The sequence below is a fragment of the Cherax quadricarinatus genome, chromosome 22 (assembly GCF_038502225.1).
Source record: "Cherax quadricarinatus isolate ZL_2023a chromosome 22, ASM3850222v1, whole genome shotgun sequence".
Classification (NCBI taxonomy): domain Eukaryota; kingdom Metazoa; phylum Arthropoda; class Malacostraca; order Decapoda; family Parastacidae; genus Cherax; species Cherax quadricarinatus.
In genome coordinates this window covers 26,786,903-26,814,475 of record NC_091313.1, presented here as the reverse complement: position 1 = coordinate 26,814,475, position 27,573 = coordinate 26,786,903, and the positions used below count along the sequence as shown (strand labels likewise).

The window sequence follows — 27,573 nt, the reverse complement described above, 5'->3', positions numbered from 1 at the left end:
AGACTTCCGATATGTCTGGCATGTACGACAAGGGCGACATGAAGGGCGGCATGATGGATGACGGTGCACCCATCCACCGCATCCGCATCACACTTACCTCCAGTAATGTCAAGTCACTAGAGAAAGCACGTTAAGAGACCATACAATAAGTGTCAGGGGCCCGAGACTGTTCAACTGCCTCCCAGCACACATAAGGGGGATTACCAACAGACCCCTGGCAGTCTTCAAGCTGACACTGGACAAGCACCTAAAGTCAGTTCCTGATCAGCCGGGCTGTGGCTCGTACGTTGGTTTGCGTGCAGCCAGCAGCAACAGCCTGGTTGATCAGGCTCTGATCCACCAGGAGGCCTGGTCACAGACCGGGCCGCGGGGGCGTTGACCCCCGGAACTCTCTCCAGGTAAACTCCAGGTAATACATAGCTTTGAAAAATAGGAGCAATAAGGCTCTCCAAAACAGGAGAGTGAACCTAGTAGCAACCAGCGAAGGGGCGGGGCCAGCAGCTGAGACTCGACTCCTGCAACCACATATAGATAAATACACATACACACACACAGGAGTGCCGCAAGAATCGGTACTTGGGGCAGTACTGTTTCCGTTGTTTTGTAGGTAATGTTCCAGATGAGACTGAATCGGATGTATCCCCTTACTAGCTGATGATGTAAAGTTAATGAGGGGAATAAAAACAAATGAAGAAAGGGAAAGGCTCCGAATGGATCTGGAGAGACTGCAAGATTTCAGATAAGTGGTTGCTTGAATTCAACACCAGAAAATGTAAGATTTATTATAATGATTGAGAAAAGGCAAGAAGACCGGACATGGAGTATAGATTTGGGGGACTTCAGTGAGTTTGGCTATAAATGTCCAATATTAGGCTACATTTGTCAAGGACATAGTTTTAAAGGATCTGCCTAGTACTGGGAAGTATATGCCAAGTTTGGAGAAGGACCTGCCAACTCTTGGAAGAACCTGCCAAGTCTTGGAAGGACCAGCCAATCTTGGAAAGACCTGCCAAGTCTTGGGAGGACCTGCCAATAAGAAACCTAACCTAACCTAACGAAACCCAACCTAAAATAACTCGGCTTCACCTTATTCCGCAAGCGGTAGATACGGGATTGGCATATGTTTACATTCGATTTATCTTTGCCTATATTCATTGTGATTGGTCGTAAGTGTCAATACTAACCATTGATTGGCATTGACGTGCTGCACTTCTCAAAAGTAAATGTTCTATTTTTTGCTAATATCCCTCAAAATAACAAGTGTCCATAATAGAGGCTCTCTGCATTGCAACCCACTATTGTTTACCTGGAGTTTACCTGGAGAGAGTTTCGGGGGTCAACGCCCCCGCGGCCCGGTCTGTGACCAGGCCTCCTGGTGGATCAGCGCCTGATCAACCAGGCTGTTGCTGCTGGCTGCACGCAAACCAACGTACGAGCCACAGCCCGGCTGATCAGGAACTGACTTTAGATGCTTGTCCAGTGCCAGCTTGAAGACTGCCAGGGGTCTGTTGGTAATCCCCCTTATGTGTGCTGGGAGGCAGTTGAACAGTCTCGGGCCCCTGACACTTATTGTATGGTCTCTTAACGTGCTAGTGACACCCCTGCTTTTCATTGGGGGGATGGTGCATCGTCTGCCAAGTCTTTTGCTTTCGTAGTGAGTGATTTTCGTGTGCAAGTTCGGTACTAGTCCCTCTAGGATTTTCCACGTGTATATAATCATGTATCTCTCCCTCCTGCGTTCCAGGGAATACAGGTTTAGAAACCTCAAGCGCTCCCAGTAATTGAGGTGTTTTATCTCCGTTATGCGCGCCGTGAAAGTTCTCTGTACATTTTCTAGGTCGGCAATTTCACCTGCCTTGAAAGGTGCTGTTAGAGTGCAGCAATATTCCAGCCTAGATAGAACAAGTGACCTGAAGAGTGTCATCATGGGCTTGGCCTCCCTAGTTTTGAAGGTTCTCATTATCCATCCTGTCATTTTTCTAGCAGATGCGATTGATACAATGTTATGGTCCTTGAAGTTGAGATCCTCCGACATAATCACTCCCAGGTCTTTGACGTTGGTGTTTCGCTCTATTTTGTGGCCAGAATTTGTTTTGTACTCTGATGAAGATTTAATTTCCTCATGTTTACCATATCTGAGTAATTGAAATTTCTCATCGTTGAACTTCATATTGTTTTCTGCAGCCCACTGAAAGATTTGGTTGATGTCCGCCTGGAGCCTTGCAGTGTCTGCAATGGAAGACACTGTCATGCAGATTCGGGTGTCATCTGCAAAGGAAGACACGGTGCTGTGGCTGACATCCTTGTCTATGTCGGATATGAGGATGAGGAACAAGATGGGAGCTAGTACTGTGCCTTGTGGAACAGAGCTTTTCACCGTAGCTGCCTCGGACTTTACTCTGTTGACGACTACTCTCTGTGTTCTGTTAGTGAGGAAATTATAGATCCATCGACCGACTTTTCCTGTTATTCCTTTAGCGCGCATTTTGTGCGCTATTACGCCATGGTCACACTTGTCGAAGGCTTTTGCAAAGTCTGTATATATTACATCTGCATTCTTTTTGTCTTCTAGTGCATTTAGGACCTTGTCGTAATGATCCAGTAGTTGAGACAGACAGGAGCGACCTGTTCTAAACCCATGTTGCCCTGGGTTGTGTAACTGATGGGTTTCTAGATGGGTGGTGATCTTGCTTCTTAGGACCCTTTCAAAGATTTTTATGATATGGGATGTTAGTGCTATTGGTCTGTAGTTCTTTGCTGTTGCTTTACTGCCGGGTTATATATATCATACTTGTATTGTGAAACGAAAAATAAAGCGTGATTTCTCAAAACCACTGGATCTCAATATTCAATTCAATTCAATTCAAATTTATTCTCTATAAGGGTTACAATATGGGGTTTACAGGTTTTGGGTATTGTGTGGTTTACATGTTATGAAATACTGGTAAGTGCTCCTAATTGTGGTTGCAGGGGTCGATTATTATTACAATCACGACTAAGCGCTAAACCCACAAGTAGATGCAGGGGTCAAGTCTCGGCTTCTGGCCCCGGCTCTCCGTTGGCCGCTATATTTTATATGTATGCCCTCAAGGACATAACAATTTTGCTTTTCTATGTATGCAAAGCCTAAGTAAAAAGTAACTTGTCATCGAGGCAGCAAGCAGAAACAGTAGACGTAAAGATTATTAATTTTATTCCTGGAGAAGCGCTGAGTCCGTATGGGTTATACAGAGCCTGGAAAATGACAGGTAATCAGGTTCGATACGAAAAATTCCTAAAATCAAGACGCTATCTTATCTTTTCTCAGGACCAAGGGACCCCGACCCCTTCTGACGGGCAGAAGTTGACTGCTGTGTCACGTCACACAGGAAATAATCGTGTTTTGTTGAGCTGTTGTTCATAGTTTATCCCCAGTGAGTCTATAATAATTACATGCTTAATGTAGATGCTGTAGTATCTTAAAATTGCGTCTAAAAGGTTAAATATAATGAAGTAGAGTTTTGCTTTATTTAGAAGTAACTCACTTTGACTTTTCGGGTTAACCAAGATAATTTACACATGTCATTATGTAAGACACTTGTAATCATGTAGGTTGTGTAAAATTGTACCTATATAACTTAAATCACCCTTCAAAGTGGATTGTCTTGACGCAGATGAAGGGCTCGCAATCCAAGGAACTGGAGCTACCGTTCTTTTTTCATTTGATAAAATTCGATTATCTCCCATTCCCTTGCCACAGTACGTGTACGGTCCCTAGGGGTTTAGTGCTCCCCTCTATGGCCATAAGAACACCATGAAAGGAGAGGTGCAGTGAGAGTGTCAACAGAGGTGCGGCCCCACAGGAAGCAACATCATGTAGGAAGAAGATGAATGTGTCCAGCAGTAACCGAGAAGTTCTTCACCTCTCTGTGGCTCCTGGAGTTAAGTCATGGAGCATCTTCGTGGGTAAGTAATTACATCTCAAGACGTACACCAGGTTTTCTTGTAGTGGAGAGGTGAGAACTGGAGTTAAGTCGGTTGGAAGAGTGCAGCTTCACTGCCTCCGATACCTGGCTTCACCTGACTAATTTATTTAAATAAGGTATACAGTGTACAGAGGCAATTAAAATTATCTCCCATCTGTGATCTGTTATTGATTCTGGGGATTATCTTATCCATGGAGGATAAAGTAAAGGTATATTTATATTGAATGTCTGAAGAAATAAAATTTACTTATTTATTTATTTATTTGAACATGATACATGGAAGTACAAAGGAATACAGTTATTAAAGTGCAACATGCCAAAGCCCCTTGTATGCAGATCATTATGGGCAGGCTTAAAATTAACTTAAGATTAACTAAGCAGTGATATATTCAGTGGTAAAAACATTGTAAACAGATAACAATTTAGCACAAATGAGTATTACAAAGACAGGTCATATGGTCATTTACTTTGTAAATGACCATATGAATGGAGTATTCTGTTAGGTAATGTAATTAAAAAAAAAACAAAGTTTGATTGGGTCACAGGTTAGACATTTATGAGATACAATAATGAGAAACATTTATGAGATACAATTTATGTGATACAATTATTCAGTATTTATTTAGTTGTGGGTGAGTAAGTGATTTTTAAGAGACTTGAATTTATAAACAGACAGTGTTTCTTTTATATTCACAGGTAGTGAATTCCAGATTTTAGGGCCTTTTATGTGTATTGAGTTTTTGCATAGTGTGAGATGGACTCGAGGAACATCAAAGAGTGATCTGTGCCTTGTGTCATGGTCATGTGTTCTGTTGAGGTTAGTAAGGAGACGTTTGAGGAGAGGGTTTATATCAGAGCTAAGTGTTCTATGTATGTAGTAGGTGCAGTAATAAGTATGGATGTTTTGTATTGTGAGTAGGTTTAGAGTTTTGAATATTGGTGATGTGTGCTGTCTGTAGTGGGAATTTGTTATTCTGACTGCAGCCTTTTGTTGGGTAATTAATGGTCTGAGATGGTTTATTGTTGTTGAGCCCCATGCACAAATTCCATAGGTGAGATAGGGGTAAATAAGTGAGTGATATAGGGCCAGGAGGGCTGACTGTGGAACATAGTACCGTATCTTCGATAGTATGCCTACGGTCTTGGAAATTTTTTTGGAAATTTGTTGTATGTGTTTGAAATTTGAGCCTAGTTGATCAGGCCCTGATCCATCGGGAGGCCTGGTCATGGACCGGGCCGCGGGGGCGTTGATCCCCGGAATAACCTCCAGGTAACCTCCAGGTAAGGTGGATTCCCAAGAATTTTCCCTCTGTGAGTTTTGTGATATGTACATAAGAAGCTTATTTCAGTGTTAATAGCTAAAAGTTTTAATAGTCAAGGATAATATAAAACCCATACTTTATAATGATTTATTCAAAGGTATCCCAAAATGTTTCTCTAAGGGATTTAAATCCATTAGGGTCCTCACCCTTCAAGGGGAAGATATACCTTGATGCTAGTACAGGAAGGGATTTTGGTTCAAGAAAATGAAGCTATCCTTTGTTTTCTTAGATCAAATCTAATTACACCATTTCCCAGGAAATGCCAGTGATCTTACTAATGCTATCAAGTCACCAGTCAGTAAGTTTATTAAGGTACAGGTTCACATAAATACAGTTACATAAATTATCATATAAGGAAAAGTTTCCAATATTTTCTTGTTAGCTACGTATAAATTTACTGAAACTATTGGCAAGTATAACTCAAACAACCCAACCAAACCTAAAATAAATCTAACAAGTTACCGAACCTTCTGGTTGGATTGTAATGCAACCCAACTTGATGTCAATAATTTGAAAACTATGATTGTTAGTTACCTCCCCTGGCACTGTATGATCCCCAACAGGTTCAACACCTCCCTATAAATATAATAAATGTGGTCCTGATGTTTTTTGTTTCATCTAGAAATAAATGTACATTTATCACATCATATAGCATATATACATATTTATCTTCATTCTTGTATTTTAGAATTAAATTGAGACACAATAAATATATATGGCAAGTTATGATGACCTAACCAAAAAAAGCTAAATGTAATATGATGACTTAACCTAAACCTAAAAAATATCTGCATTTACAGTATAAAAATACAGTAGCTAATGTATCCTGTGGCTCAGTTGGCAACACACTCACCTCATAATGAGTGTCCATGGTTCAATTCCCAGCATGAGTGGAAACGTTGGGCATGTTTCCTTACACCTGCTGTACCTTTGCACCTATCAATAAGTAGGTACCTGGGTTTTAGTCATCTCTTGTGGCATCCTAGGGACAAGATTAATAGACCCCAGCAGAAATAACATAGTCCCCACTGACTTTATTAAGTTATCCTGGGTGGATAACCCTCTTGGTTAAAAATCCAAACAAATTTTATCTGCATATACAAACATACATTATCAGGTTTACAGTCTGCTAATAGTGTAATGATACACTAACCCTTGTGCAAATCCCAAGAAAAGTTAGTAGAAAAGATGTGGAGCAGCTACTGTGATGTATTTCATATTTATTTATTTATTTATTTATTTATTTATTTATTTATTTAGTAATTTGAGCATACATACAAAGGTACAAAAAAATACATGCCAAAGCCACTTGTATGCATAGCATTACAGGCTGGCTTAAAATTAACTTACGATTAACTAAGCAATGATGTAATCAGTGATAAAACATTATTGTAAACAGATAACAATAAAGCACAAATGAGTATTACAAAGACAGGTCATATGGTTGCATGCATTGCTGTACATTCAGTCGAATGGAGTATTCTGTTAGGTAGTGTATTTAAAAAATAACAAAGTTAGATTGGGTCTTAGGTTTAACATTTATGTGATATAATTGTGGGAAACATTTAAGATATACAATTTATAAGGATAAGATAAGATAAGATTTCGTTCGGATTTTTAACCCCGGAGGGTTAGCCACCCAGGATAACCCAAGAAAGTCAGTGCGTCATCGAGGACTGTCTAACTTATTTCCATTGGGGTCCTTAATCTTGTCCCCCAGGATGCGACCCACACCAGTCGACTAACACCCAGGTACCTATTTGTTGCTAGGTGAACAGGACAACAGGTGTAAGGAAACGTGTCAAAATGTTTCCACCCGCCGGGAATCGAACCCGGGCCCTCCGTGTGTGAAGCGGGAGCTATAGCCACTGGGCCAGTATTTATTTGGTTTTGGGTGAGTAAGTGATCTTCAAATTCAAATTCAAATTCAAATTCAAAGTTTATTCTCTATAAAGATTACAATGTTGAATTTACAGAATTTGGTTGTTGTGTGGTTTACATGTAGTTAAATAATGATTACAGAGTGTACCACTAGAACACCTAGCATGGCTAGGCATTTCGGGCAGACTTAGTTTAATTCTTTATTTTAAAATATTACAGATTATGAGGTAAGTTGGTATTATGGCTAAGTGACTAAATACTAGTTTGTGAGTTTAGCAATGTGAATGCTTTTGTTTTGGCACAGTACATAGTTTCAGTATTGGAGTATCATAGGATTCATTATTTTAAGATTGAGATTAATATTTCTGTTTATGGTCATATGGGTGAGTGAGTGTAAGTGTGAACCACCAGGTGGTATTCGTGTAGTTAGTTGATGGGGTTTATCAGGGAGATAAGATGTTTTCTAATGGTAGTTTTGAAGGTGATGAATGTGTCTGCAGTTCTAGAGTTCTCAGGTAGGGTGTTCCAGATTTTAGGGCCTTTGACATACATTGAATTTTTGTAAAGGTTTAGTCGGACATGGGGAATGTCGTAGAGATGTTTGTGTCTGGTGTTATGCCTGTGGGTTCTGTCACAACTATCAAGAAAGCATTTTAGGTCAAGGTTGATATTGGAGTTTAAGGTCCTGTAGATGTAGATTGCACAGTAGTAAGTGTGGATGTACTGAACAGGGAGTAAGTTTAGATCTATGAAGAGTGGGGGGGTGTGTTGCCAGGGATGGGATTTAGTGATTATTCTTACTGCAGCTTTTTGTTGGGTTAATATTGGCTTTAGGTGTATTGCTGCAGTTGATCCCCAAGCACAAATAGCATAGGTGAGGTATGGATAAATAAGTGAGTGGGATAGTGTGAGAAGGGCATTTTGCGGCACGTAGTATCGTATCTTGGAGAGGATCCCAACTGTTTTGGATACTTTTTTGGTTGTGTGTTGGATATGGATGCTGAAATTCAGGTTGTTGTCAAGGTATAGGCCTAGGAATTTGCCCTCATTATGTCTGGTAATTAGAGAAGAGACTTGAATTTATAAACAGGTAGTGTTTTTTTTATATTTACAGGTAATGAATTCCAGATTTTAGGGCTTTTTATGTGCATTGAGTTTTTGCATAGCGTGAGATGGACACGAGGAACATCAAAGAGTGATCTGTGCCTTGTGTTATGGTCATGTGTTCTGTTGAGGTTGGCAATGAGATGTTTGAGGGGAGGGTTAACATCAGAGTTAAGTGTTCTATGTATGTAATAGGTGCAGTAATAAGTATGGATGTTTTGTATGGTGAGTAGGTTTAGTGTTTTGAATATTGGTGGAGTGTGCTGCCTGTAGTGGGAATTTGTTATTATTCTGACTGCAGCCTTTTGTTGGGTAATTAGTGGTCTGAGATGGTTAATTGTTGTTGAGCCCCATGCACAAATTCCATAAGTGAGATAGGGGTAAATAAGAGAGTGATATAGGGCCAGGAGGGCTGACTGTGGAACATAGTACCGTATCTTCGATAGTATGCCTACAGTCTTGGAAATTTTCTTAGAAATTTGTTGTATATGTGTATGAAATTTGAGTCTATTATCAAGGTGGATTCCTAAGAATTTTCCCTCTGTTAGCTTTGTGATAGGTGATCCGTTTATCATTATGTTAAGAGGGACATCTGTAGCTCTGTTACCAAACTGAATGAAGTAGGTTTTGTCAATGTTTAGTGTAAGTTTGTTAGTCCTCATCCAGGTAGATATTTTCTGTAATTCGTTATTTACAGTATTGGCTAGCGTGACTGAGCTCGGGTGAGAGAAGACGTATATAGTGTCATCTGCAAATAGTGTGGGTTTGAGTAATTGCGAAGCATTTGGTAGGTCATTTATGTATAGAAGAAAGAGAAGAGGGCCAAGGACACTTCCCTGTGGGACACCAACTGTAATTGGTTGTGCGGAAGAGTTTGCCCCATTTGCGTACACATATTGGCTTCTGTTGCTGAGGTATGACTTGAGGTAGTTGAGGGAGTGCCCTCTTATACCATAGTGTGACAATTTTATGTGGAGCAAGTCATGGTCAACTGTATCAAAAGCTTTACGTAAGTCAATGAAGATCCCCAGTGGGACTTCTTTTTTCTCTATTGCAGTGTATATATGTTCTAGCATGTGTATAATAGCATCATTAGTATTTTTATTAGGCCTGAATCCAAATTGGCAGGGGTTGAGTATGTTTTGGGAGATGAGGTAGAAGTAGATTCGTTTATGAATTAATTTTTCGAAGATTTTTGAGAGAGGGTGTAAGTTGGATATTGGCCTATAGTTATTCAACTCTGTTTGGTCTCCTCCTTTATGGATCAAGGTGACACTTGCTATTTTGAGAACTGTAGGGAAGGTGGAGGATTCAATGGATTTGTTAAAGAGTGTTGCAATGATTGGTGATAGCACTTATGACACTTTTTTTGTATATAAAGGGTGGTAAGGTATTTAAATCTCTATAATATGAATTAATTTTTTTGTGAAAATGTGGAACAAACTTTTGTGTGTAACAAAAGTGACACAGTTGTATATGGTGCCCTCAGACAGTACAGCAACATGTGTGGTGCTCCTGGACAGAAAGATAAGATAAACTTTTTTCAAAAAATCCAGAAATGATTTTACAGAAAGTATAATAATAATAATAATAATAATAATAATAATAATAATAATAATAATAATAACAACCTTATTCCTATTGATCATACTTAGAAGTTAAGGTCCAGTAATTAGATTTGCATTTTCAGGTGATTAGCTGTTGATCCCCAACAACAAACACCATAGGTGAGGTAAGGATAGATTAGAGAGTAGTACAGAGTGAGTAGGGATGTTTGGGGTACATAATAGCATATTTTTGAGAGAACACCCACTTTCTTGGAATATTTTTAGAAATATTCTGGATGGGTAAATATAATCTCAATGTACAGCATATAAAAGGCCCCAAAATTGAGAACTCTAACTGAAGATTCCAGAGCCTCTGTCTCTGCCAGTAGCTTTAAAGCTACTGTTTAAAAGCACCTCTTTACCGTAATGTGATTCATGACAGCAAAATACTAGAGATGTAGAGCTGGGCAAAAAGCACTTTACTGGCTAATATAAAAATTCTACAGTATACTGTATGAAATATACAACACAGCATCAATAAATAATAATTATGTGTTGATACAGAGGAAATATGCACTAAATACTGTATGTAAATTTATTCACAGGTGTCATATCTATCGGTGTGGGAGCATCTTTTTACAGCCCAGGTAAGAATGTTATTCAAAACTTGGTTATTAATTGATACCCTGGCATTAAATTTAATAAACAGGTTTTAAATTTAATAACCGGGTATTAATTGATATCCAAGTATTAAATTTAATACCTGGGTATTAAGCAGATACCCAGGTACATATTAAATTGATACCTGGATACTAAATTTACCTTCCCCAGATATTGAGCTAAATTCAAATTCAAATTAAAAGTTTATTCTCTATAAAGATTACAATGTTGAATTTACAGAATTTGGTTGTTGTGTGGTTTACATGTAGTTAAATAATGATTACAGAGTGCACCACTAGAACGCCTAGCATGGCTAGGCATTTCGGGCAGACTTAGTTTAATTGTTTATTTTAAAATATTACAAATTATGAGGTAAGTTGGTATTATGGCTAAGTGACTAAATACTAGTTTATGAGTTTAGCAATGTGAATGCTTTTGTTTTGGCACAGTACATAGCTTCAGTATTGGAGTATCATAGGATTCATTATTTTAAGATTGAGATTAATATTTCTGTTTATGGTCAAATGGGTGAGTGAGTGTAAGTGTGAACCACCAGGTGGTATTCGTGTAGTTAGTTGATGGGGTTTATCAGGGAGATAAGATGTTTTCTAATCGTAGTTTTGAAGGTGATGAATGTGTCTGCAGTTCTAGAGTTCTCAGGTAGGATGTTCCAGATTTTAGGGCCTTTGACATACATTGAATTTTTGTAAAGGTTTAGTCGGACATGGGGAATGTCGTAGAGATGTTTGTGTCTGGTGTTATGCCTGTGGGTTCTGTCACAACTATCAAGAAAGCATTTTAGGTCAAGGTTGATATTGGAGTTTAAGGTCCTGTAGATGTAGATTGCACAGTAGTAAGTGTGGATGTACTGAACAGGGAGTAAGTTTAGATCTATGAAGAGGGGGGGGGGGGGTGTTGCCAGGGATGGGATTTAGTGATTATTCTTACTGCAGCTTTTTGTTGGGTTATTATTGGCTTTAGGTGTGTTGCTGCAGTTGATCCCCAAGCACAAATAGCATAGGTGAGGTATGGATAAATAAGTGAGTGGTATAGTGTGAGAAGGGCATTTTGCGGCACGTAGTATCATATCTTGGAGAGGATCCCAACTGTTTTGGATACTTTTTTGGTTATGTGTTGGATATGGGTGCTGAAATTCAGGTTGTTGTCAAGGTATAGGCCTAGGAATTTGCCCTCATTATGTCTGGTAATTAGAGTGTTGTCGATCTTAATGTTAATTTGTGCTCTGCTACCAAACATAATATATAGTAGGTTTTGTCAGTGTTAAGCGTAAGTTTATTGGCTGTCATCCAAGTCGATATTTTGATCAGCTCCTCGTTAACAATGGTGTTGAGGGTGGCAAGATTAGGGTGAGAGATGACATAAGTCGTGTCGTCAGCAAAGAGAATGGGTTTCAGGTGTTGGGATACGTTTGGAAGATCATTGATGTATATGAGGAAGAGCAGGGGACCAAGGACACTTCCCTGCGGAACTCCAGTATCAAGTGGCCGTGTTGTTGATGCTGTGTCTTTAATGGTAACATACTGATACCTATTAGTAAGGTAAGATTTGAAATAAGCAAGCGCATGGCCTCTTATACCATAATGGTCAAGTTTGTGGAGTAGGATGTCGTGGTCTACTGTGTCAAAAGCTTTTCTTAGGTCAATAAAAATTCCTAGTGGATATTCCTTATTTTCCAATGCTGTGTAAAGCAGATCTAGCATTTTTATGATTGCATAATTAGTGCTTTTATTTTTCCTAAATCCAAATTGGCAGGGGTTGAGTATGTTTTGTGCTGTTATAAATGAATATAGTCTCCTGTACACGAGTTTCTCAAAGATTTTGGATAGCAATGGTAAGTTTGATATTGGTCTATAGTTGTTTAAGTCTGTAGGGTCACCACCTTTATGTATTGGTGTAACCCTTGCCATCTTGAGTAGTTTCGGGAAGGTGCTAGTTTCTAGTGACTTGTTAAAAAGTAATGAAATAGCATGCGAAAGGATATGGGCCGCTCGCTTGTACAGTAATGGTAGGACATTAGACAGATTCCCTGAGTTGTTTTTAAGTGACTTTATAATCTCGGTGACTTCCGAGGGCTCAGTTGGTGCAAGATAGAAGGAATTTGGGAAATTCCCATCTAGGTAGTCCCCGGCATGGGCATTAGTATGTGGGATTTTATTGGCGAGATTAGATCCTATGGTTGAGAAGAAGTCGTTTATCTTGTTAGCTGTGTCAGTGGGATGTAGTGGTGTTTCATTAGGTTTAGTTAGGACAATATTCTTGTTTTTTTTCAGTTTGTGGGTCCCTAGAATCTGAGAGAGTGTTTTCCAGGTCTCTTTTATATCTCCTCTAGTGTCTGTGAATCTACTGGAGTAGTATAGTTGTTTGGCTTTCTTTATTACTTTGGTGAGAACTGATGAATAGTGTTTAAGAATATCTTTGTGTATTAAGCCCTGTCTATATTGCTTTTCATATTGGTGTTTCTTGTCAATGGATTTCAGAATGGTGCTGGTTAGCCATGGGCAACCAAGCCGTTTGTTTGTGATCTGTTTCGTTTTTATAGGACAATGTTTGTTGTATAGTCTAAGTAATTTGTTAAGAAAAATGTCTGTCCAGTCATCAATACCATTGGCCTTGGAGAATTCTGTAGGCCAGTCAACAATCTCTAGGTCAGTTGTGAACTTCCTTATTGAGGCCTCGTCATGGAGTCTAAATGAGACTTTGTTGTATTCAAGTGGTGGTTTATTAATGTTTGTCAGGAAGAAGGTAGGGTAGTGGTCTGTAGTGCTATCTGTGATTATCCCTGATTTAAGGGGGGCTAGTATATTGGTCCATATGTGGTCTATTATGGTTGCACTTGTCTCAGTGAGCCTGGTTGGTTTAGTTATTGTTGGTATGAGAAGTGTGTTGTTCATATTGTTGATGAAATCAGTTACAGGCTGATCATCTAGTAAGCCAAGGTTGATGTTGAAGTCTCCAGCTAAGAGAAGGTGGTGCTTATTCATTTGTCTGTTTGTTATTAGTGACTTTAATTTCTCACTGAAATTTGGGATGTTTGTGTGAGGTATCCGGTAAATGGCACCGATTGTTATAGGTGTCTTAAGGTTTTTTACAGTAAAATTAGCAAAAATGTATTCCCCATATTCATCACTAAAGCAAGTGGTGCTAATACAAGATAACTGGTTAGAGTAATAGATTGAAATACCACCCCCAACTTGGTTTGGTCTGCAGTTGTGAATTGCTGTGTATCCTGGTAGAGGGTAGATATCTATTGTGTCCTGCTTAAGCCAGGTCTCAGTAAGAATAATGCAGGAGAAGGGTGTCTTTAGTGATTCAAGGAGTGCCAGGAGGTCATCATAGTGTTTGCTTAAGGACCTGATGTTGTAGTTAAGTACTGATAGGCTTTTAGCATTGTTTAGGATAGTGCTGGCTTGTGATGCTGTGTAATAAAGGCAGTTACTTTCCAATAGGTTTTGATTGGGTGTCAGATTATGGAGGTTTAGATCAGGGTCAACGTGATCAATCATCTTCTAGGTTTAAATTATGGTTATTTATATCCTGAGTTATGTGTTGAGTTCTAGTACTGATATCTGTAGTGGTGGGAAGCTTGGATAAGTATATAGCTAGAGTATTTTGGTCATATAGAGTATAGTCACTACTACACATAATGAAGTTGATGTTGTCTATGTGTTGTGCTGGAATGAACTAAAGTACAACTAGGTATAAACTAGTAATATAAAAATACAAATTTAAAATAGAATAAGACTCTCACTTGTAATTGCACTAAGGTCTAATATAATGGCTTTTGTGGAGTCTATGTTTTGAGCTAGAATGAGCTATAGTACAACTAGATTTAATCTAATAATATAAAAATACAAATTAAAAATAGCACCAGTCTCTCACTAGTAATTGCAATATGGTCTAATATAATGAATTTGGTATTGACTATAATACAACTGAGTTTAATCTAATAATATAAAAAAGGCACAAGACTCTCAATTGTAATTGCACTAAGGTGTTATATAAGTTGTTTACAAGAATTAGAGTATAACTAGATTTAAATTGACAAGATAAAATATATAAGTTAAGGTAGCAAAAGAATAAAAAAAGTAGAAAAAAAAAAAAAAGATATATGAGGTAGTTGGTACTAGTTAGCAAAAGATAGTTAAGGGCCTTGAACAATAATATAATTGAAATATACACTAATTGCACACACAATATAGTCACTAAGATTTGAAAACAATCTTAGAGTAGGAATTATAATATAAACTTATAATATAAAAATACAAATTGAAATGGTACTTGCAATTGCACTAGGTGGCCTGGTGGTTAACGCTCTCGCTTCACACGGTGAGGGCCTGGGTTCGATTCCCAGGCAGAGTAGAAACATTGGACGTGTTTCTTTCCACCTGTTGTCTATGTTCCCCATCAGTAAAATGGGTACCTGTGTGTTAGTCGACTGGTGTGTGGTCACATCCTGGGACTCTGACCTAAGGAGGCCTGGTCACAGACCGGGCCGCGGGGGCGTTGACCCCCGGAACTCTCTCCAGATAAACTCCAGATAAACTCCAGAGTCTGGTATAGGTTGTTGACAAGATCAAGAGTATAACTAGATTTAAATTGACAAAATAAAATTCACAATTAAAGTACCAAAAGAATAATAGTAAAAAATAACAATGGTAATGTCTTGGTTATAATATGATAGTAAGATGGTAGACAGGTACACAGGTACAAAGGATAATATAAAGGTTGGAATTGAATATACAAACTTGAAAATTTGGCAACAAAATGTTACGGGAAGTATAAAATAATGTTTAATGTACAAAAGTAAAATTGACTGGTAGTAAATATGGTGTTTAATAAAATTTTAGTAAGTAATAATAATGATTACAAAAAAAGTGAAAAAGTAATGTTTATTTCATTCAATATTGCACTGGTAGTTATACTAGACTAGAGGTTATATGGCAGTACAAGGTAATTAAGAGTACTCTAAGATAGTAAATGTGGTATTAAAACAGGTAAAGGTAATTAGACAAGTAATGGTTATTAAATGTCAAAAATGTTAAGAGTAAATTGAAATTATAGTAAAAATGATAATTATTAATTTTAGTAAGTAATATCAATTGATAGTATTTAAAAAAATATGAGGTAGTAATATGGACAGAGAAAGTATCAATTCAGCTAATGTTTAAGCAAACAATAGTAAATAAGAAAATTACATAAGGTGACTTATGCTTACTAGTAAAATCACAAAATGAGGTAGTTGATTATTTAATTACTAAGAGATTGTACAATGAAATTTGAACAATAATGGAGCAAAACATACACTACACTACGTAGGCTTTTAGGTTGGACATTGTTTAGTTATTCTCTGTAAGATTAGTATCCCTGAGAAATCGTGATAGATCATTCTCGTTCATGATTGTGTACAGTTGACCTACATTTGTTTTCCTAACTAGAATTTTCCCATCCCGTGTGAAGCATTGGTGTATTGTGTCATTATTCTCCCGCTTAAGTTTTCTGACTCTATACAGGAGGTTCTGACGTTTTTTGGTAAGACACTCGTTAATGTATACCTCTTTCTTTACTTTAATAGATGCAATAATTAAGTCTTTTTTCCTGTCATGTGAGTGGAATCTAAGCATAACACTTTTTCTACCATGGGATCCTAGTAACCTGGCTTCTTTTATTTCTGACTCTGGTACAATAACACTTGTTTGGTCCTTTATGATCTGCAGATCATACTGTTTGTTTGGTTCATATCACTGGGAAAAAGGGGGCTGGGCTTGTGATATACTGGGTCACCTTTCTCAAATCATTGTGGTAGTGGGGCCGAGATGAGTTGCAGGGATGCCTTTATCAGATCATTGAAGTAGAGGGGACTGAGCTCATGATGCTGGGATAATATTCTTAGATCATTGGGGTAGAAGGGGCAGACCTCATGAGATGCTGGGATATCTTTCTCAGGTCAGGCAGCTACCCCAAGGGGGATCTTTAGGTAGTTGCCTTAGGTTTTTCTTTCAACTTTTATGATTTTCTTTTGCTCATAACTCAAGATGCCTCATTTAATCAACTTCAGATTTTCATTGCATGTGTGTGGTAATGAGGGCCAGATTCTTGAAATATTTGGCATGTCCAGGTGTACTTTGGCCAAAGTTGTTGAACCCATTCCCAGCAGCCTGGAATGGCTCCAGTAACTAACTGCCTAAACTTTTAGTGGCATAGCTTCAAGCATTCAAAAAAGGTGCCTCATAATTCAGCGATAGTGGAAACTGAAATTAGAGTGTGTAGATGCAGATTTTCCCATTTTATTTGTAAAATAATGTGAATTTTTCATTCTCATTAAATCTCGACTAATAAATTTCAATTTACCTCTTCTAAACGGCTTCAGTATTTAATGGCTGATGCATTTTACTACCAGGATAATACCTATTAGGCTTTGTGTTCAGGCAAATTTGTCAGTAGTATACCAGGTAGTAAACTAGCTTAAAAACTTTAAATCATTGGAATCCATGCCATAACTGGAGAATGACTCGTCTGAATGGCTTCAAATTTTCACCACTGGTGTGGTTTTCTCATGCTGCTACTGGGTGGCATAAGTCCAATTTTCTAGTAAATAACAAAAAAGGCACAATACCGTGACTGGAACGATACACAAATAACCCGCACATAAAAGAGAGAAGCTTACGACGACGTTTCGGTCCGACTTGGACCATTGACAAAGTCACACTAACCAGAGGTGGAGCAGGACGGCTATATATAGGCAGGAAGAGGTGGTGGTGGTAGTAGTAGTAGTAGTACAAGAGTTGTATATAATACCGACAAGATGAAATTAAGACACATGCACAACACCCGGGCATCCCCATCATAGACGTTTCGCCATCCAGCCAGCCACTGGATGGCGAAACGTCCACAACAAAGACAACCAGACGCCGCACATGTGTCTTAATTTCATCAGTAGTTGTAGTAGTAGTGGGCATCTAGTTCTCTTGCAGTGCTCCCCTTCCTTTGTATTTGACTGGCTCATCCTTTTTATTTCCCACTTCTACCACTACAACTACTACTACCTCTTCTTCTTCTACTACTACTACAACTACTGATGAAATTAAGACACATGTGCGGCGTCTGATTGTCTTTGTTGTGGACGTTTCGCCATCCAGTGGCTGGCTGGATGGCGAAACGTCTATGATGGGGATGCCCGGGTGTTGTGCATGTGTCTTAATTTCATCTTGTCGGTATTATATACAACTCTTGTACTACTACTACTACTACCACCACCACCTCTTCCTGCCTATATATAGCCGTCCTGCTCCACCTCTGGTTAGTGTGACTTTGTCAATGGTCCAAGTCGGACTGAAACGTCGTCGTAAGCTTCTCTTTTATGTGCGGGTTATTTGTGTATTGTGTACAATTTTCCAGTTTTATTGAATAAGTAGTGATATTCATTTTTATTCAATAACTAAAGAATCCTTTTCTAATATTCATTTTTATTCAATAACTAAAGAATCCTTTTCTAATTGGCTTCAAAATGTTATTTATAGATCATTCTGTAAGAATAAAGTTTATTCTGAGTCAATGCAAATTTGAAATTCTACCGAATAATTTTTTTTTTTTAATTTGGAATTGATGGATTCAGATCAGTTAGGGGAGATTGCCTTTTCTGATCAGCTTTATACTATTATCATGATATATACGGGAAAAAAACCTCAAGTGATACAAATGGGAGAAATAATTTTTTATTTTACCCACTCTAAACACTGACATTTAGGTTCAGTATGTATGTGTGAATGCACTGTATTAACAATACAAACACTCGACAGTGCTGTTGGATGATTCCCTTACAGTTAACCTAAATGTCAGTACAGTCTCTCCTCACTTAACGACGGAGTTCCGTTCCTAAGACCACGTCAGTTAACAATCATTGCTAAGTGAGGAGCATGCTATAATGGTAGTGGGTTTGTGTCAGTCATCTTGGATATTGTTTTAATGTCACCTTTGCACCATTTATAACATTTCTGGTGTATTTTTAAATGTTTATACAGTATTATTATTATTATTATTATCACACTGGCCGATTCCCACCAAGGCAGGGTGGCCCGAAAAAGAAAAACTTTCACCATCATTCACTCCATCACTGTCTTGCCAGAAGGGTGCTTTACACTACAGTTTTTAAACTGCAACATTAACACCCCTCCTTCAGAGTGCGGGCACTGTACTTCCCATCTCCAGGACTCAAGTCCGGCCTGCCGGTTTCCCTGAACCCCTTCATAAATGTTACTTTGCTCACACTCCAACAGTACGTCAAGTATTAAAAACCATTTGTCTCCATTCACGAGGTTCCACTGTACATAGATAATGATACATAGCAGCATGTGCAGAGAACCTAGGATAACCCAAAAAAGTCAAAGTGACATTTCCAGCATAGGTGGTGGGAAAGATAGTGTGGGTGCTGGGGAAGGCATATATACAGTGGACCCCCGCTTAACGATCACCTCCCAATGCGACCAATTATGTAAGTGTATTTATGTAAGTGCGTTTGTACATGTATGTTTGGGGGTCTGAAATGGACTAATCTACTTCACAATATTCCTTATGGGAACAAATTCGGTCAGTACTGGCACCTGAACATACTTCTGGAATGAAAAAATATTGTTAACCGGGGGTTCACTGTATGTGTGTGTGTTGTGTGTGTGTGTGTGTGTGTGTGTGTGTGTGTGTGTGTGTGTGTGTGTGTGTGTGTGTGTGTGTGTGTGTGTGTGTGTGTGTGTGTGTGTGTGTGTGTGTGTGTGTGTGTATATGTATATATATATATATATATATATATATATATAATATATATTTTTTTTTTTTTTCTTCAACAAGTCGGCCGTCTCCCACCGAGGCAGGGTGACCCAAAAAAGAAAGAAAATCCCCAAAAAGAAAATACTTTCATCATCATTCAACACTTTCACCACACTCGCACATTATCACTGTTTTTGCAGAGGTGCTCAGAATACAACAGTCTAGAAGCATACACATATAAAGATACACAACATATCCCTCCAAACTGCCAATATCCCAAACCCCTCCTTTAAAGTGCAGGCATTGTACTTCCCATTTCCAGGACTCAAGTCCGACTATATGAAAATAACCGGTTTCCCTGAATCCCTTCACTAAATATTACCCTGCTCACACTCCAACAGATCGTCAGGTCCCAAGTACCATTCGTCTCCATTCACTCCTATCTAACACGCTCACGCACGCTTGCTGGAAGTCCAAGCCCCTTACCCACAAAACCTCCTTTACCCCCTCTCTCCAACCCTTTCGAGGACGACCCCTACCCCTCCTTCCTTCCCCTATAGATTTATATGCTTTCCATGTCATTCTACTTTGATCCATTCTCTCTAAATGACCAAACCACCTCAACAACCCCTCTTCTGCGCTCTGACTAATACTTTTATTAACTCCACACCTTCTCCTAATTTCCACACTCCGAATTTTCTGCATAATATTTACACCACACATTGCCCTTAAATAGGACATCTCCACTGCCTCCAACCGTCTCCTCGCTGCTGCATTTACCACCCAAGCTTCACACCCATATAAGAGTGTTGGTACTACTATACTTTCGTACATTCCCTTCTTTGCCTCCATAGATAACGTTTTTTGACTCCACATATACCTCAACGCACCACTCACCTTTTTTCCCTCATCAATTCTATGATTAACCTCATCCTTCATAAATCCATCCGCCGACACGTCAACTCCCAAGTATCTGAAAACATTCACTTCTTCCATACTCCTCCTCCCCAATTTGATATCCAATTTTTCTTTATCTAAATCATTTGACACCCTCATCACCTTACTCTTTTCTATGTTCACTTTCAACTTTCTACCTTTACACACATTCCCAAACTCATCCACTAACCTTTGCAATTTTTCTTTAGAATCTCCCATAAGCACTGTATCATCAGCAAAAAGTAACTGTGTCAATTCCCATTTTGAATTTGATTCCCCATAATTTAATCCCACCCCTCTCCCAAACACCCTAGCATTTACTTCCTTTACAACCCCATCTATAAATATATTAAACAACCATGGTGACATTACACATCCCTGTCTAAGACCTACTTTTACGGGGAAGTAGTCTCCCTCTCTTCTACACACCCTAACCTGAGCCTCACTATCCTCATAAAAACTCTTTACAGCATTTAATAACTTACCACCTATTCCATATACTTGCAACATCTGCCACATTGCTCCTCTATATATATATATATATATATATATATATATATATATATATATATATATATATATGTAGTAGGTTGGTAGACAGCAACCGCCCAGGGAGGTACTACCGTCCTGCCAAAGTGAGTGTAAAATGAAAGCCTGTAATTGTTTTACATGATGGTAGGATTGCTGGTGTCCTTTTTTGTCTCATAAACATGCAAGATTTCAGGTACGTCTTGCTACTTCTACTTACACTTAGGTCACACAAAACATACATGTACAAGCATATATATACACACCCCTTTGAGTTTTCTTCTATTTTCTTTCTATTTCTTGTTCTTTTTTATTTCCTCTTACCTTCATGGGGAAGTGGAACAGAATTCTTCCTCTGTAAGCCATGCGTGTTGTAAGAGGCGACTAAAATGCCGGGAGCAAGGGGCTAGTAACCCCTTCTCCTGTATATATTACTAAATGTAAAAGGAGAAACTTTCGTTTTTCCTTTTGGGCCACCCCACCTCGGTGGGATACAGCCGGTGTGTTGAAAGAAAGAAAGAATATATATATATATTATATATATGTATGTATATATATATATATATATATATATACATGTATATATATATATATATATATATATATATATATATATATATATATATATATATATATATATATATATATATATATAATGTGTATATATATATATATATATATATATATATATATATATATATATATATATATTTTTTTTTTTTTTTTTTTTTTCAACAAGTCGGTCGTCTCCCACCGAGGCAGGGTGACCCAAAAAAAGAAAGAAAATCCCCAAAAAGAAAATACTTTCATCATCATTCAACACTTTCACCACACTCACACATTATCACTGCTTTTGCAGAGGTGCTCAGAATATAACAGTTTAGAAGCATATACGTATAGAGATACACAACATATCCCTCCAAACTGCCAATATCCCAAACCCCTCCTTTAAAGTGCAGGCATTGTACTTCCCATTTCCAGGACTCAAGTCCGACTATATGAAAATAACCGGTTTCCCTGAATCCCTTCACTAAATATTACCCTGCTCACACTCCAACAGATCGTCAGGTCCCAAGTATCATTCGTCTCCATTCACTCCTATCTAACACGCTCATGCACGCTTGCTGGAAGTCCAAGCCCCTCATATATATATATATATATATATATATATATATATATATATATACATGTATATATATATATATATATATATATACATACATATATATAATATATATATATATATTCTTTCTTTCTTTCAACACACCGGCTGTATCCCACCGAGGTGGGGTGGCCCAAAAGGAAAAACGAAAGTTTCTCCTTTTACATTTAGTAATATATACAGGAGAAGGGGTTACTAGCCCCTTGCTCCCGGCATTTTAGTCGCCTCTTACAACACGCATGGCTTACAGAGGGAGACGGCCGACTTGTTGAAAAAAAAAAAAAAAAATATATATATATATATATATATATATGCAAAACAACCACTCTGAAAGAATAGAGAAATTCCAAGCGCTTTCGTGACTACTCACATTATCAAGGAACTCATAGTTCCTTGATAATGTGAGTAGTCACGACAGCGCTTGGAATTTCTCTATTCTTCCAGAGTGGTTGTTTTGCATTTTCTGAAATCACCTGTTTACTGCGATCTTATTGCATATATATATATATATATATATATATATATATATATATATATATATATATATATATATATATATATATTTATATATATATATATATATATATATATATATATTTATTTATATATATATGTATATATATATATATATATATATATATATATATATATATATATATATATATATATATATATATATATATATATATATATATATATATATATATATATATATATATATATATATATATATATATATATATATATATATATATATATATATATATATATATATATATATACATACACACACACACACACACACACACACACTCACACTCACACTCGCACACACACACACACACACACACACACACAGCCAGGAGCTCGGACTCGACCCCCGCAACCTCAACTAGGTGAGTACACACACAGTGGACCCCCGGTTAACGATATTTTTTCATTTCAGAAGTATGTTCAGGTGCCAGTACTGACCGAATTTGTTCCCATAAGGAATATTGTGAAGTAGATTAGTCCATTTCAGACCCTCAAACATACACGTACAAACGCACTTACATAAATACACTTACATTAATACACTTACATAATTGGTCGCATTGGGAGGTGATCGTTAAGCGGGGGTCCACTGTATATATGCCTTCCCCAGCACCCACACTATCTTTCCCACCACCTATGCTGGAAATGTCACTTTGACTTTTTTGGGTTATCCTAGGTTCTCTGCACATGCTGCTATGTATCATTATCTATGTACAGTGGAACCTCGAGTTTCGGCCATTTTGAGTTTGGGTCACATTTTTCACCTAAATTTTGTCTTGAGCTCTATACAGTACCTTGAGTTTCGGCTGCTGTACCAGACCTATCTGTCTGCCTGCGCCTGCCTGTACCCACACAAAGCATTCCACACATGCATTGTAAGTCAGTCTGAATTTATTTTTCCTCAAGTGAACATTACCATGCTTGTTCATCCAAACATTTCACAATAATTCATTGTTTTTTGTGCTTGTTGATTGAGTGCGACTGCTACATAATTAACCATGGAATTGAAGAAAGAAATTAAGGAGATTTGTGCAATGTGGAGTAGGGTGCAAGCTTTTGCTAAGAAATATCACCCTGAGCAAGCTGAAACCAGCCATCTCTGCAACATGTTCAGTGACAAAACCATGTCCCATTTCAGACAAATGCCAAGGAGATGCCAGCAACAGAGCTCTCTGGACAGTTTTTTTTGTGTGACAGGGGTCCAGTGACTCGAGCTGGTCCTAGTGACAGTAAAAGATAAAGAAGGGAAGTAACCCCAGATAGGGCTTTGATACCTGAAGTCCTTATGGTGGGGGGATTCCCCTTCCAAACAATAATAAGTCCTCCCTGTCTTCCATACGCCAACAAGAATCTTCATTAAATGTTTGTTTATCTATTTCGTTAGTAATTTAAGTACTACATGTATATGTATTTATAATTGTTTTGTGTTTGTAAAACTATAGTTATTCTTTAAAAATTTTTTTTTTTTTTTTTTTTTTTTTTTTTAATATTTTTGGGTGTCTGGAACGGATTAATTGGATTTACATTATTTCTTATGGGAAATATTGCTTTGACTTTCGAACAATTTAAGTTTCAGCCGAGCTTCTGGAACAGATTATGGCTGAAACTCAAGGATCCACTGTAACTGTATTTGTGTATACCTAAATAAACTTACACACCAACTACCCACACCATCTTCCTTACCATCCAAGCGGCCTTCCCCACCACCCAAGCTGCCTTCCCTAACACCCAAGCTGCCTTCCCTTTTCACTATCTGTATCTGGTATCCTGGGCATTGCTTTTGGTCACAAACTCCTCAAAACCATGAAATTCATCTTCACTGACACTTTCATCTGTGTTAAAACTATCACTTGGGAAGAGAAGAGTCCCAGATTCGCTAGGGAGCGAGACATTCCTTACTGCAAGGCATGGTAAACGAGGACTACTGAAATGGCGTTCCCACAGTGCAGTGCAGGTGCCCTGATTTTTTTTATACTGTGCACACTGACCACGCAGACCCATTCTCTCACATGTAGGTCAACCAGCTTTCTCCTGCTATATTTGAAGCCTCTAGAATTTTGTCATAGTACTACGGCAAAAACACTGGCTCATAAGCCATAGTACTACGGCACCAACAATGAACGAGTTAAAAACAACAAAAAAAGTAAAATACACATACAGTACACTGGTCGGAGAGCTGATCATAAATCCGAGCGGTCATTAAACAGGTAGGTTGTTAAGTGAGGAGTACCTGTACTTATGCATATGCACATGTAGATACACATGCATACATACAAAAAGTGTACATACATGCTGAGGTAGAGGCTGGGCTTAAGGAATGTGGGGATACCTTTCTTGGATCGCACAATGATTAACACGCATCTAGTTCTTCATTACTCTGGCCATTGTAAATTTCTTATAATTTTTATTATTTATGTATTTATCTATTTATTTATTTATTTATTTTTTTTTTATTTTTTTTTTTTTTTTGCAGATGAACATATTCTCATGAAGATTGCTTACTTAACTGGTTGTCTGATTCTTGGACTCACATTCTTAGATGACTGGGAGGTAAGTATTCCTTCGAGAGAGGTACCTTGATATCAGTGAAGGGCTTTTGAACCAAGGAATTGGATCTACCCTTCTCTTTCTTGGATTGAATCTGATTGCTGTTCATTCTCCCTTTGGATTTAGCACTACCCAGGGAAAATAAGAATAATAATAATGGGTGATACATGGGCCCTGTGATTTAAGAAATTCTTATAAACTTGCATTTGACTATACTGTACTGTATATTTGTCATGTACTGTATATTTGTCATGTATTAAAACATAAATTATCAGAGTTTAGAAATCAGCATGAGTTTCAGGATCAAATTGAAACATTTAGCAAACTTTTCATCCATCTGCTTTAAGTAATTAAATAGAAACTTATCCATTATTTTGTATGAATTGCTAATAATTGATCTACTATTAAGTTAATTATCTGGATTTCATATTGTATAAATGATTCATCTGTGAATACACAAGGTCTTTTACATTTTATCACAGATTACAGTACTAACACCTAATTGATGTTAAAATTTGCCTGAAATGCTGTATTTTAAGGGCTTTACAATAATCTGGCACTTTGTTATATAGTATTTAAGTTTTCATAACTGTGAACAGTCAGTCTTTTTTCATATCTATGTATATATGTTTACACGTTTGTATTGATATTTTCTCTTTCCAGGACTGTGTATTTGATAAGACAAAAGGTCAAGTAACTATGGTACGCCGCAACTGGTTTGAACAGTTAACAAAGCGTTGCGCTGACCACAACACACTGATCCTTGAAAATAATAATATAATGGCAGTGAGAGTTGTACATGGCAGTGGACGGTAAGTTATATTGAGGGAATTTCACTTTTAAATGCATAAAGAGTTTTGTATACAAATTTCATGCTTTCATATGGTTAAAGACTAACTTGTGTAAAGAAACAGGGTTTTGTTGCAATACACAATCAACACATCTTGCTGTCCCTGTAGTTCCTTTATATCTAAGTTTGTCTTCTTGATGTGCTGTATGGGACTATGGGTTCTTCTAATATGTAATATCTACACTCGGTGGTCATTTTATTCAGTACACCATTCTAGAACTGGTAGGGGGGTCCCTTTTGCCCCCAGAACAGCCTGAATTCTTCATGGCTTGGATTCAGTAAGGTGTTGGAAACATTTCTGAAGAGATCCTGGTCCATGTTGTCATGCTAGCATCATGCAGATGCTGTGATTTGTTGGCTGTACATTCATACTGTGAATCTCTTGTTCAGCCATATTCCAGAAGTTTTCATCAGGTTCTGACCCTAAAATCTTCATGTTGCAACAAATTGCAATTTGTCAGACCCATCAACGTTTTTTCAATCTTCATTGGGTCAGCTTTGGTGAGCCTGTGCCTAATGTAGCCTCAGTTTCTGCTCTTAGCATACTGGAGTGGAACCCAGTGTGGTTTTCAGTTGCTGTAGCCAGTCCATTTCGAGGTTTGATGTGTTGTGCACTCAGAGATGTTCTTCTGCATAGCACTGTTGTAACGCATAGTTATTTAAGTTACTGTCATCTTCCTGTCAGTTTGAACAAGTATGGCCATTCTTTTCTGATCTCCCACATTGTCAAGGCATTTTTGCCCACAGAAACTCCACTTGCTTAATGATTTGTGTTTTCACACTATTCTCTGTAAATCCTAGATACTATTCTGCCTGAAAATCCGAGATCACTTTCCAAAATACTCAGTCTACCCCATCTGGCACCAACAATTATTCTACAGCCACAGTCACGTAGATTACATTTGTTCCCTATTCTGATGTTTAGCCTGAACAAGTAAACCTCTTGACCATATCTGCATGCTTTTACGCATTGAGGTGCTGCCACATGATTGTGTGATTAGATATTTGCATTAACAAGCAAATGTACAGGTATACCTAATAAAGTTAACTGTGTGTGTGTGTGTGTGTGTGTTTTTTTTTGAAGGCGCTAGAATTTAGGCATACTAGTACGTCAATAACCCTGGTGCGTAAGTCGTACTAGTACGTCGGAAACCCTGTAAGGGTTAACACATCGGCCGATTCCCACCAAGGCAGGGTGGCCCGAAAAAGAAAAACTTTCATCATCATTCACTCCATCATTGTCTTGCCAGAGGGGTGCTTTACACTAGAGTTGTAAAACTGCAACATTAACACCCCTCCTTCAGTGTGTAGACACTGTGCTTCCCATCTCCAGGACTAAAGTCCGGCCTGCCGGTTTCCCTGAATCCCTTCATAAATGTTACTTTACTTACACTCCAACAGCACATCAAGTATTAAAAACCATTTGTCTCCATTCACTCCTATCAAATACGCTCATGCACGCTTGCTGGAAGTCCAAGCCCCTCGCACACAAAACCTCCTTTACCCCCTCCCTATCATATGCCTTTTCTAAATTCATAAATGCAATGAAAACTTCCTTACCTTTATCTAAATACTGTTCACATGTACACTTCAATGTAAACGCTTGATCGACACATCCCCTACCCACTCTAAAACCTCCATGTGCATCTGCAATCCTGCTCTCTGTCTTACCTCTAATTCTTTCAATAATAATCCTACTGTACACTTTTCCTGGTATACTCAGTGAACTTATTCCCCTGTAATTTTTACAATCTCTCTT

General features: G+C 37.9%; 1 protein-coding gene across 7 annotated transcripts in view; it reads left to right on the top strand.

Moving 5' to 3' along the window:
- The first annotated feature begins 3,291 nt into the window (after positions 1-3,291).
- Positions 3,292-27,573, top strand: part of LOC128689683 (cytochrome b-245 chaperone 1) — a 55,367-nt gene continuing 31,085 nt past the window's right edge. For 2 of the 7 annotated variants that reach the window (XM_053778051.2, XM_053778050.2), the window contains exons 1-5: positions 3,294-3,413; positions 3,740-3,945; positions 10,425-10,466; positions 24,891-24,967; positions 25,628-25,776. In XM_053778051.2, the coding sequence (XP_053634026.1) occupies positions 3,867-3,945; positions 10,425-10,466; positions 24,891-24,967; positions 25,628-25,776 (347 nt within the window). In that variant the 5' untranslated portion in view covers positions 3,294-3,413; positions 3,740-3,866. Of the gene's footprint in view, positions 3,414-3,535; positions 3,946-4,696; positions 4,783-9,962; positions 10,005-10,424; positions 10,467-24,890; positions 24,968-25,627; positions 25,777-27,573 lie in introns of those variants that run through there. The other 5 variants (XM_053778055.2, XM_053778054.2, XM_053778052.2 and 2 more) reach the window with 5 other exon arrangements.